Below are 12981 nucleotides of genomic sequence, written 5' to 3' on the forward strand. Positions count from 1 at the left end.
GCTGTCCCTGAGAACTGACATGTCTCGGCAAGTTCTCTGGAAGTTGTAGTGATATTTCATTTGTATTTTAATAACTAAAGCTTGCCTGAAGATCAGTGCAAAGCACAACACTAGTCAGCCACACAGCTCAGGCAGTGGCTGCACACACATTTAATCCCAGCATTTGGGAGGCAGAGGCAAGCGAATCTCTTGATCGGAGGTCAGCCTGGTCTACATAGTGAGTTATAGGACAACCAAGGCTACACAGAGAAACCCTCTCTTGAGAAACCAAAATAAACTAAAAGGTGAACATTATGGGGTTGAAAAGATGGCCCAGTACAATGCTTGTGGCACAAGCATCATGCCCTGAGTTCAGATTCTCAGCATGAAGAACCAGGCACAGCCAAGCACGGTGGGTGGCACACACCTTTAATGCCAGCAGTGGGCAAAGGTGGGGGATGGCAGGAGGATCTCAGTGAGTTCAAGACCACCTGATCTTCATAGTATGTTCAAGAAGAGCAGGGCTCTGTAGAGAGATCCTGTCTCATAAAAATAAAACAAACAAAAACAAAATAATGGGCACAAGGCCAGCACTAAAGAGGCAAAGATACCCTAGCCAAACTGGGGAACTCTAGGTCCACAGAGACCTGGTTTCAAAAATAGGGCGGAGAGCAATTACAGACACACCTGATATCAGCCGTCAGTCTCCACACACAGGCCAGTCAGGTGCACATTCCTACACACCTGCAGTGACCCCCACCGCCAAAGACATTCTAATGACAAATATTTTTGCAAGTCAGAAGGTGTGGTGTTTTATCTTTGGTTGTCAACACTCCAAAGCCTAGAATCAGGTGGGAAGGGAGGTTTTTTGTTTTTGTCTTGTTTGCTTTTGAATGTTTCAGGTAGGGTCTCACTAGATCAGGTTGGCCTGGAATTTACAGAGATCCGCCTGCCTCAGCCTCCTGAGTGCTGGGATTAAAGGCGGGCGTGTGTCACTATGCCTAGTTCCATGTAATTATTTTTATTTCAATAATAATATGATGAAACGCTACTTAGTATTATACAGTACACATATGTATGTCAGTCCTTTTCAGTCAAACTTACCATTCTTTATAGGGAGCTGGAAAGATGACTCAGCAGCACTGGCTGCTCTTCCAGAAGACTTGGGTTCAGTTCCCAACACCCACATGGTGGTTCACAATCATTCATAACTCCATTTCCAGGGAATATGATGCCCATTTCTGAACTCTCTGGGTACCAATGTACACATAGTACACTTACATACATGTAGGCAAAAACACTCATACACAAAAGAACTAAAATCAATCTTTCTTAAAAAAAATCCTCTGCAAGGCATTCATCTTATTGAGATATCTGACACTCAGACTCTGGTATTGTTTGGTAGGTATCCCAGAAGTATTTGGTAAATGACACCCAAAACTGTGCAATAGAATATTATCTGGATTTAAACATGCAAGGAACCATCAATAGTTTTCTTGGGGAATATACTTTTGTATTGATTTGCTTGTAATCCCAACACTGAGGGCAGGAAAATCTTGAATTCCAGGTCAGCCTGGATGACAAATTAAGATCCTGTTTCAAAAATTTTAAACACTTGTGGGGTTTGGGAGATGGCTCACTAGATAAGCCATCTTACCTACTGCAAGCAGACAGAGTGCCTGAGTTCAAATCCCCAGCACCCACGTAAAGCCACGTAAAGCCACGTAAAGGCAAGGCTGCAGGCTCCTATAATGCCAACATAGGGTTGGGAAGGCAGGCACATCCCAATAGCTCATTGGCCAGCCAGCCTAGCTCAAACAGCAAGCTTTCAGTTCCTTGAGGGACTGACTGTCTCAAGGCAACAAGGCAGACTATGGTGAAGCAGAAGACTCATACCGTGTTCTCACTTCTGCATGGGTTCATGTGTGCCCCATATATTCATGTGCATGCACCACACATACACGACCCCTCCCGACGCACACAGTGTATGTTCATATTGAATTGAAGATAAAATACTGTTTGAAACTGGTGAAAAGAATGTGACTTTCATATTGTAACAAAATCCAGAATATGAGCCATCAAGATGCCCCAGCCATCAGAGGCCCTTGCCACCATTCCTAATGGCCTGTTAAAGCCCCAGGACTCACAGTGCGAAAAGAGACAACCAACTCCTCAAGCCATTCTCTGACACCCCCCCCCCACAGTGACATGAACACACACAAATATATAAATAACTATGAATGTTTAAAAATGCCGGACTATGACTGTAGAGTATTAGAAAAAGGTGAACGAAAGCCAGGAGGCAGCTGCAGCACTGCCTTTAATCCCAGCACTCGGGAGGCAGAGGCAGGAGGATCTCTGTGAGTTCAAGCAGCTTGGTCTACAGAGCGGGTTCCAGGACAACAAGGGCTACACAGAGAAACCCTGTCTAAAAAGAAAGAAAGAAAGAAAGAAAGAAAGAAAGAAAGAAAGAGAGAGAGAGAGAGAGAGAGAGAGAGAGAGAGAGAGAGAGAGAGAAAGAAAGAAAGAAAGAAAGAAAGAAAGAAAGAAAGAAAGAAAGAAAGAAAGAGAAAAGAAAAAAGTAAGGAAGAAAAGAAGGTGAACAAGCAAGGTTTTTTTCTGCATTGGTTATAAAACCCTATGTAGCAACCAGTATTCAGTTTTATAAATATTTTTTGTTAGCTGCTTACATATACAATTGAAAACCTGTCACTTAGAAGTAAAAGAGAAACTAACTTTTTTTTTCTTCTAAGTAACATTTTCCATAAACAACGGGAGTCTCCAAGATTTTCTGTTAGGAAAACATGATTTGTTTCCATATGAACCATCATCACACAGACATCACTCTGCATAACATAAACAAGAATAGATTTAGCTCTTGGCTCCGAATAAATTATCCCATAAACCCTCACAAAGCACATCTGAAAATGCCCACAGAGAAGCTAGCACAGCCCCGAGAACAGAATAAATGTGGGTAGGAGAGTTTGCTCGGTTCATCCCTCTGTGGCTGCATATCCTCTGTCTTATTAGCTACGTGAAGGACCCCTTCCCCCATGCTCTGAAAGACAGTCTGTCCCGTGCTGAGTAGGGAAGTCACTCTCAACTCCGGACCTACTCACACCATTAACAGAAAATGCTGGACCCATCCAATGGCTCCCTGCAGGTAGCTTACTGCTCTCACTCTTTCTTACCTTGAAACAGTGTATGAGATGTTAGAGGGAAACCTCTAACTATCCTCTAGAGCTGCTTTCAACAAGGAGACAAAAATTTACATACTGTAAAAATAATGAATATGTGGGTGGAACAGAAATAGTATTGGGAAAAGTACACCAGAGGTATAATTATAGCTCGCAATACAAATGGCCTTTAAAGGCATAGTTTTGATTTATTTATTTATTTAAAAATTGGGTTAAGGGGCTAGAGAGATGGCTCAGCAGTTAAGGGTGCTGGTTTCTCTTCCAGAACATTCAGTTGAATCCCCAATATCCACATGGTGGTTCACAACTGCATGTAAATCCAGTTTCAATGTATTGGATGTCTCACCTGGCCTCTGAGGGCACTAGACATGCGCAAAGAGAAATCACACATAAACACTAAAAAGTAATAATAATAAAAAACCCTGGGTATAGGGATGCATGCCTGTAATCTTAGCACTCAGGAGGCAGAAGCAGGTGGATCAGAAGTTTAAGATCATTTTCTGTCATAGCCAGGTGGTGGTGGCACATGCCTTTAGTCCCAGCCCTTGGGAGGCAGAGGCAGAAAGATTTTTGTGAAGCCAGTCTTGTCTACAGATTGAGTTCCAAGACAGCCAGGGCTATACAGAGAAACTCTATCTCAAAACAAACAAACAAACAAACAAAAATACCTCTGTCATAAGAAGTAGGTGACTAAACTACATGGTGATCACCTCATCACTACAATGTGGTAGGATATTATTTTAAGGTGTGATACTTTTATGCTGTGAAACATTTGTTTAGTGAGGTAAAGATGTATTGCTTTTTGTTTTGTTTTTTTGGTTTTTTTTTTTTTGAGAAAGGGTTTCTCTGTGGCTTTTTGGAGCCTGTCCTGGAACTAGCTCTGTAGACCAGGCTGGTCTCGAACTCACAGAGATCCGCCTGCCTCTGCCTCCCGAGTGCTGGGATTAAAGGCGTGCGCCACCATCGCCCGGCCAAGATGTATTGCTTTTATTTATTTATGCTGCATTTGTTTGACTCTGTGAACCTATGATTCTTTACCTGTCTAAAACACCTGTTGGTCTAATAAATATAATAATGTCTAATAAAGAGCTGAACGGCCAGTAGCAAGGCAGAAGAAAGGCTAGGTGGGGCTGACAGGCAGAGAGTAAATATAGGAGAACTCTGGAGGAATGGGAAGGAAAAAGAACAGGGAAAGGAGGATGGCAGGGGCCAACCACCCAGTCACCCAGCCAGCCATGGAGAAAGAGGGAAAGAAAGACATACAGAAGAGAAGGAAAAAGCTCAGAGGCAAAATGTAGATGGGATAAGTTAAGAAAAGCTGGTAAGAAACAAGCCAAGCTAAGGCCAGGCATTTATAAGTAATAGTTAAGCCTCTGTGTGTGATTTGGGAACTGGGTGGTGGGCCCCCCCAAGGAGAAAAAAAACAAAAGCCAAAAAACCAAAGACCTGGAGTAAAAAAAAAAAGTAAAACAATCAACATCAGAACTATGTCTCAATTTATTTATTTTTAAATTTTTACTTTGTATATATAGGTTTGTCTGTGTGTATTCAGCTTCTCTTGGAAACTGAAAGAAGGATTTAGGTCTGTGGAAAAAGAGGCTATAGTTGAGATACCCAGTGTGGGTACCAGGAACCCAACTCATGTTATATTCAAGAGTATCAAGCCTTCTCTCCAAGCCCCGAAATATTAAATACTCACGTGAAGACTGCCATATCATGGCAAAGATATAGACAGTGTGATAAGGAATTTTGTTGTTATTGTTTTTTGAGACAGGGTTTCTTTGTGTAGCCTTGGCTATCCTGTAACTCATTCTGCAGACCAGGCTGGCCTCGAACTCACAGAGATCCACTTGTCTCTGCCTCCCAAGTGCTGGAATTAAAGACCTGTGCTACCACTGCCCAGCTAAAATTTTTCTTAATGTATAAATATTATTTCAAAATTTGTAAGATCAATATGTAAATGTATTCAAACTTCTTGTCATGATATTAATGGTCATATAGAGTACTAACTGATTCTAGAATAGGTTTCATCTAGCTTCCTGTGCATGATTTCAGGTTTGAGTCTGAATCAGGTAACTAGGAATTAAATTTGTGTACCCTGGATGTATTTAATAGATTGTGGTTCTTTAATCTCTCTGAGATCTACTGCTTATGATATTTAAAATGTTTAAGTTTTCTCAAGTGAACTGTGACCATTACTAACAGCAACCTTTGGAGTCTCCGAAAGGATGACGAAGCCCCACAACAATGATTCCACTTGGACTGTGGTAAAGCCATTATGTCGACAAACACCACCCAAAGGTCTACCTTGGACTAAAAACCACTCAGGGCATTTTCAAGGTCAGCTCCAGGGGATCTTGTGTCCTCTTTGGTTTCTTTGGCATCCGTACTACATTGCACACATTCATACACACAGCACATGCAGAAGATAAATCCTCAAAGGAATTCAAAATTAGAGATGAAAAAGGGAGACCTTTCAACAGAGATCAATGAAATCTAGAGGCTTTTTCAAAAACACTTTTACATCTTTTTATTCTAATTGAAAATATAGAAAAGAAATGTATAAATTTCTAGACACATGACTGACCAAACTTAAATTAAGAGGATATAAACTAAATAGACCTATAATGAAAAATGAGCTTGAGGCAATAATACAGTATCTCCCAACCAAGGATTCCTGTGCGACCCTTAAAGAACCAACAGTGTCTCTCAAACTATTCCATAAAATCAAAAGGGAAGGTGTGCTACCACCTCAGTCTAAAAACCCAGTATTAGCCTCGTAATAACTGTGAATTCCCTGCAGCCACAGGGTTGCTCACACTATCTGATGGGATCTGATGCCCTCTTCTGACATAAAGTCCAAACAACACTCATAGACATAAATAAATCTTTTTTAAAAATTACATAATGGGCTGGTTAGATGGCTCAGCAGTTAAGCACACTTGTCACCAATGGTGATGACCTGAGTTCAATCCCTGGGACCCACATGGTGGAACAAGAACCAACTCCCATAGGCTGTCTTCTGACCTCCAAAACATGCACCATGGCATGCCTCAACCCACATGAATAAATAAAACCTAAAGTACTGCACCCCTATTTTAAAAATAGATTTCAGAGGATATTATATACATTTGAAAGCCTTTTATTCTTTTTTAAAAGATTTATTTATTATGCATGCAGTGTTCTGCCTGCTTGTATGCCTGCAGGCCAGAAGAAGGTACCAGATCTCATTACAGATGGTTGTGAGCCACCATGTGGTTGTTGAAAATTGAACTCAGGACCTTTGGAAGAGCAGTCAGTGCTCTTAACCTCTGAGCCATCTCTCCAGCCCCCAACAGCCTTTTATTCTTATGTGAATAAAGTGTCTGTCTTTTCTTGCCGGGGGTGGGGGGTAAGGAGAAAATAAGCTGATATTTTTTGCATTTCAAGGACTCTTCAACGGCATCTTTAACATGCGACAGTTTATGTGGTTTCCTCTCTTGCTTTCACAGACGCCTAAAAATGCTCTTAGTTTGTCATCAACCTCAGCACAAAGCTCTTCCACCGACTGGACACACCTTGGCTCGTCACAACTGCATTCAGGCATGCACGTGCCTAAGGCCTTGGCAGCTCTGTGTAATTCCCATGCTGAGCCACCTTGGAGGAGTGCTGCTGGAACGGGGGTGAGGTCAAAGAATCTCAAGCTAAGTCCAAAAGATTTTAATTGTATTTTTTTATTATAAGGGGCAAACCCACGGAACAGGAACGAGAAGTCCAACTCTGGTGTGTAATGCGGGAATGAGAGAAAGAGAGTGAGCGAGCAGTGGGTTATGGGTGAACACACGTATCTCTACGACCTGCTCAGCAGTGGGTTATGGGTGAACACACGTATCTCTACGACCAGCTCAGCAGAGCATGAGGGCATCAGGCTGTGTTCAACATTTCTAACTACTGGGTATATTTTTTAAATAAATGAGCAAAATAAGGCCACCTTTTCCGGGAATAAGTTAAAAAAATACAATTCACTAACCATCCTTAGACTAGACCACGAGTTCCAACTACCTCAGTTATGTATTTTTTCCACCTTTTCCTGGGCACCCGGCCACCTGGAATGAATGCTGTATTTTGCAGTTAGGGAAGGCACTGACTAGTTTTTAGCTAATGGTATTTAAACAGAACTGCTTGGTACAATTGGAAACTATCCTTAAACAAAGGGTTACAACCCCACTGCCCTGGTTCTCGCTGGCCAGAATGTTTGCTGTGAGGGCATTGACTGGAGCCAAAAGCTGAGGTTGGTTAAGCAACAAAGTGCCCTTAAATATCACCAGAATTCCTTAAAGAGGAAAACCCCTCTCATTTCTACAGGTACTAATATTGGGGGTTTAGTTTCATGTTAGTGAGCCCAATCTTAACTAATACACATTTCAGTGGTTGGCACATTACTCCTTTATTAGAAATTGTAAATGAGAAATTATTTCAACACCTGAAGACCAAACTACAACAGCAGATTCCATAGGCTCAAGATTTTGAGACATTCTGGCAAGAGTCCTATGTAGAGTATACCCTTTCCGTGGCATGGCAACATCATTTTTCCTTAAAAAGGTAACTGGACAGACATCATTTCCACCATCTCCTATATAAACGATCCGTGCATATCTCACTCCCTTCTCTAACTGTTTATCTATAAATTCTACCAAAACTGCATTTTTGCAAAGGTTCTTTGGACACCTATTGCAAGAATGAGCATGGCAATTTTTCACTGTGAGACGACCACTGTTATCAAAAGCTGCTGGATTAGTAAACACGTTATCAAAGACATCATGAAAATCAGCAGCTTCTAAAACCCAATCTATGAAGACTGAGTTTGAATCTGAAATAATGATGCAATCAAATTTATCCTTATTCATCCTTAGAAAGCTGAAAAGCTCCACCATCCCTGAAGTGAAAGGCATGGATATCACTGTTCTTCTCATTTCATCCTCTTTCACCCCTTCATCTCCCAGATACTTAAAGACTCTGCCCATAAATTCTGTCCAGAACCCCTTCTGGTAAGAATCTTGCAGTTCCATGGGAAGCTTTTTGTCTGGAGCACACTGTACAATCCAGGTGTCACTATTGTCATCTATGATTGTATTGTCGAAGTCAAACACCAGCAATACTTTCATGGTTCCAGTAAGAGATTTGGGTTACCCTGCAGAAGAAGAAATATTATCCCTAACCATATGTGTTTACGTATCCATCACACTTATTTAGGATCAGAAACGTTAACCTGCTAAGAGCTAGGGGTGGTAGTACACGCTGTCATCTTGGCACTTAGGAGGCTGTTTTAGGACTACCATTTATTTTCCTAAGATAAGTGCCACATTTTATTAGCTTATAATATTTGTAATAATCCTCATATCAAGTAACAGGTCATAATATGTTATGAATATTCTATATACTAACAAAAATTCTGAACAAATTTAAGTTCATGTAACTTTATAAAATATAATTTTTAAAATATTTATTTATTTATACAATGTTTTGTCTGTATGCCTGCAGGCCAGAAGAGGGCGCCAGACCTCATTACAGATGGTTGTGAGCCACCATGTGGTTGCTGGGAATTGAACTCAGGACCTTTGGAAGAGCAGGCAATGCTCTTAACCACTGAGCCATCTCTCCAGCCCATAAAATATAATTTTTAAATGGCTTTCAGATTGAACTCAATGTCAGAGTTTGACTAAATGATTGGTTAATGCTACACCTGAAATATGTAAGTCAACTCAATTCTCCAAAATTAGTTTGACTTCTGTTAAAGGTTTTGATACATTTATTTGCATTCTCTCTAAATCATTTAGTCTTGAGAAACCAAATGTTAACTTGAGTAAACACACCACATATGACAGGACAGATGTTTTTGTTTTCATTAGAATGGAAATGATTAACGTATAAATCTCCAAAAGAAATGGAAATACTAAGTTTCATAATAACAGTTATTATGGGTGAAAACTATCACACACAAAAAAATAGTAACCATAGAGAATTCCAAGAAAAAGATAAAATTGGTACATGTAAACAAACAAAAAAGAGATGAAATATTTTTGAAAGATCACTCAAACATCTCATCTAATTTTATTTATTTATTTATTTTATTTATTTATTTTTTTCGAGACAGGGTTTCTTTGTGGTTTTGGAGCCTGTCCTGGAACTAGCTCTGTAGACCAGGCTGGTCTCGAACTCACAGAGATCAGCCTGCCTCTGCCTCCCAAGTGCTGGGATTAAAGGCGTGTGCCACCACCGCCCGGCTCTCATCTAATTTTAATACCCTACTACATACAATTGCTGTCACTCTCATTTTAAAGATCTATAAAGCAATTATTAAAGAAGTGGAATTGTGGGCTCTGGTCAGTGTGGCTCCAGTTTTACGTTTTTGAGTACAGTATTCTAGGTCTGGTTGGTGGCAATGCCTTTAGCCTTGGCAGACAGAGGCAGGAGTGTCTTTGTAGGCCTGGTTCACATAGCCAGTTTCAGGACCCCAAAAACACAAAACCAAACACAATTAATTAAATACAACAGTTTAATGCCTAATAAATAAGATATTAAAGCTATTTATTAATTTATTTCCTTGAGACAGGGTCTCACCATGTAGCCTTGACTTGCCGAGAATTCTCTATGAAGAAGTCTGCTTGGAACTAATAGCAATTCACCTGCCTCTTAAGTACTGGGATTAAGCATGTGCCACCATATCTATTCATTGCTTTAAAATAAACACCAAGCAGGTAATCTGTGCTTGTTTTGTGTACCCCTGGCTGTCTTGGTAGAGGAGGTTGGCCTTGAACTCCACCTGCCTCCGCCTCCAGAGCGCTGGGTACCACCCCTGCTCTCTTAGAAGAGCACAAGAGTGAAATAAACACACATTCAAGGTTGATCTAAGAGTATTTGTTCTCAATTTTAGAATTTCCCATCTTTTAAGTATATTTTTTATTAAAATGACTTACCTAAGATGGCACTTGCAGTCCAATTAATCTTATTTCAGCACAGAGCTTAGGTCCAATTAATCTTATTTCAGCACAGAGCTTAGGTCATTAACATCTTTAATCTGCCAGCTGTCTTCACACATTACTCCATTTCTGTATGCAGATAAATTGCTCTGATGTACAGCGAAGGAATGGACACTTCTTAACTCCTAGAATTAATAAAGTGTTTTAAAAGCTTAAATTTTACACTTCCTAATTGACTCCCTTTTTCTCATATCAAAAAACATGTACTGGCAATGAAGAAGCAAAATTTGATCATACACATAAATTTGAAATAAATACAAAAAAGAGACTATCATAAGGAAATATCTGATCTAGTTACTAAAATCACAAGTGTTAAGTCAATTGAATTTCATTTCAGGTTTTCTTGTTAAAAGAGAAACACATACTTTATTATCAATAAATATAGAGATACTAGTAACATATTGAAAATAAAAACCTACAAAAATTAGGGAGGTGCACAGACTGACTTTTAACGATGTGAATTTACGCGGAAACTCTTTTATTAATATCTGAAACACAGACCAGGCATAGTTGCTCATACCAGTAATCCCAGTGTTCAGGAGCTGGAGCAGGTATTAAGTTGCATGTTAGAGCCCAGTTTAAGTGACAATGTGAAGAGGCCAGCGAGATGACGCAGGTGGTGAAACACTTGCTGACAAGCCTGACAAGCCAAGTGTGACCCCTGCAAGCCACTCTTGAAGGAGACAAACCCACAGTGGGCAGAGAGGATCCCTAACGGTTGTCCTCTGACCACAGTACTGCTGTGTTCACTTGGCACACGCACATAAAGTTTTGTTGAAAAAAAAAACACCAAAACTGGGCAGTGTGATGCACACCTTTAATCCCAGCACTCAGGAGGCAGAGACTGGCGAATCTCTGTGAGTTCAAGGCCAGCCGGGTCTACAAAACAAGTTCCAGGATAGCTAGGGTTGCTATACAAAGGAACCCTGTTTCAAAAAAAACCAAACCAAACCAAACAAACTAACCACCCTACTCTCGGGACTGGACATATCACTGGTTAGAGTGTATACTGCTCTGGCAGAGGACCCAAATTCAGCTCTCAGGACCCCTGTCTGGTGGTGCAACTTTAGTTCTAGGGACTTTAACTGAACTCACGGTATCCACACACACTAAATAAATAGGCAAACGAATAAATAAGGGGCTGGAGAGGAGGCTCAGCTGTGAAGGCCCAAATCTGAGTGGCTAACCATCGCCTGCAACTCCAGCTCCAGAGGGGTCTGACAGCTCTGGCCTCTTCAGGCACACTCACTCATACACTTGTCCAAACACACACATAATTAACTATAGTAAACACAGCTCATGTGAGAACGGCAGGGTCTTAACAAGTGGTTCCATGGTTAGTTTTCCTTGTGACCTTGTGTTAAAAATGTCTACATATTAAATTCTGCTTCCAATTAGGATACAAATGCTACCTTCTTTCAATTTACCACAACAAAACTCTGGGCAATGGAGGTGGAAACCGAGTAACCAACTCTAGATCAGCTTGTATGTAAAGACTGTAGGCTGGAGGAGCAACTAAGAGTTTAAAGTCAGATATCAGACCTTTTCAAATTATAAAATTACTGACACTTTATGTAGTCCAGCAATTGCAACTAATTTAGTTAAAGTAATTAGGGTTTTCATAGACAGACACAGCCTATACTGCTTCTGTCTTCTCTGTACTGTACTCCATGCCCCACAGCTTCAAGGATGCCCCGACAGGGAACAACATTAGAAGGTATGCATGCTGTCACCCATCACATTCACGTGACTTCTTGCCAAATCTGCATCACCCTATGGGGAGAGGGGCTCAGAAAAATTAAGGCACAAATTTGCTGAGGTTGCAGCTACCGCTGTAATTCATTGATCCCTCACTAGGCGTCGCGGGTCTCATGCACAACTATGCAAGCTGCTGCTTGCCTGTCACACAGCAAAAGCCCCGACCTTTGGAATTCTCGTCACGCTTTAAGCCAAGCTTCCAGATCACTCGTATGCACACAAAGTTCTAGTACTCCTTTCATACTTACCAGCATTATTACAGTGGAATATCTGACAGAAAACCTGAAGCGAGACAGCATAACTGTGTGTTAGAACTTTCATTATTGAAAATCTTGTTTTCATTGTGAGGGGCAGCAAATGTGGCTTAACTGACAGTTCAACTACTTAGGAATGAAATCATTTGTACATCGGTGGGTCAGAAAAGCCTCTTTAGAGATCCATTGCCAGCCTACTTGAACTTATTTTGGTGTCATGAGCGACTGGTTCCCTCCCAGGCACACTAATTATAATTTACCAAGCAGTTTAATATCTATTGGTCTTAACGTGAATGTCCTGGGGACAATATTCACACTTTAATAGTCCTACGTAATAGCAATAGAGAGGGTCTCATCTAGTCCTGGCCAGGCCGTACAAACCAAATAATTAAAAAAATAATTTATGTCCCTTAATCCCCGGGGGTTCTGTGGTCAAGCGGGTTCTGTCCTTCACCTCAGCCCGCGAGGAGCAGTGCAGGAGCTCGCACCGAGCCTTGGCCTCGACTCGCACACCGGCCGTCCCCCCACTAGCACAGCGGGTGCGAAAGAGGACACCAGCCTGGCGGAACCGAGGGCTCCTCACTGACCCAGGCCCGGGTCGCAGCCCGCAGCCAACATCCGTTCCAGCATCCGCCGGTTGGTCCTCGATCCAGACGGAAGCGCGCGATCGCGAGCGCCGCTCCAGCCCCGCGGCTCTGCACCGCGCAGGCGCCGCGCCTGACCCGCCTCTCTGCACCGCGCATGCGCACCTCCCGCGCTTCGATTTCCCACTCC

The 12981-nt window shown here is 41.5% G+C and overlaps 1 protein-coding gene across 3 annotated transcripts; it reads right to left on the reverse strand.

Annotated features, from left to right (window-relative positions):
• Nucleotides 1–7583: 7583 nt before the first annotated feature.
• On the reverse strand, nt 7584–12957 carry Phospho2 (phosphatase, orphan 2). 3 transcript variants are annotated; one of them, XM_075984952.1, is made up of 4 exons: nt 12662–12941; nt 12202–12235; nt 10133–10320; nt 7584–8346 (listed from the first exon to the last, which is right to left on the reverse strand). In XM_075984952.1, the coding sequence occupies exon 4, from the start codon at nt 8318–8320 to the stop codon at nt 7595–7597; it is 726 nt and encodes a 241-aa protein (XP_075841067.1). In that variant the 5' UTR covers nt 8321–8346; nt 10133–10320; nt 12202–12235; nt 12662–12941; the 3' UTR covers nt 7584–7594. The 3 variants fall into 3 exon arrangements, with proteins under 3 accessions (XP_075841067.1, XP_075841068.1, XP_075841069.1); XM_075984953.1 differs by having other exon boundaries at nt 12795–12938; XM_075984954.1 differs by lacking the exon at nt 7584–8346 and having other exon boundaries at nt 10131–10149; nt 10183–10320; nt 12795–12957.
• Nucleotides 12958–12981: the final 24 nt, after the last annotated feature.

Source organism: Microtus pennsylvanicus, chromosome 9 (genome assembly GCF_037038515.1).
Source record: "Microtus pennsylvanicus isolate mMicPen1 chromosome 9, mMicPen1.hap1, whole genome shotgun sequence".
Taxonomy (NCBI): Eukaryota; Metazoa; Chordata; class Mammalia; order Rodentia; family Cricetidae; genus Microtus; species Microtus pennsylvanicus.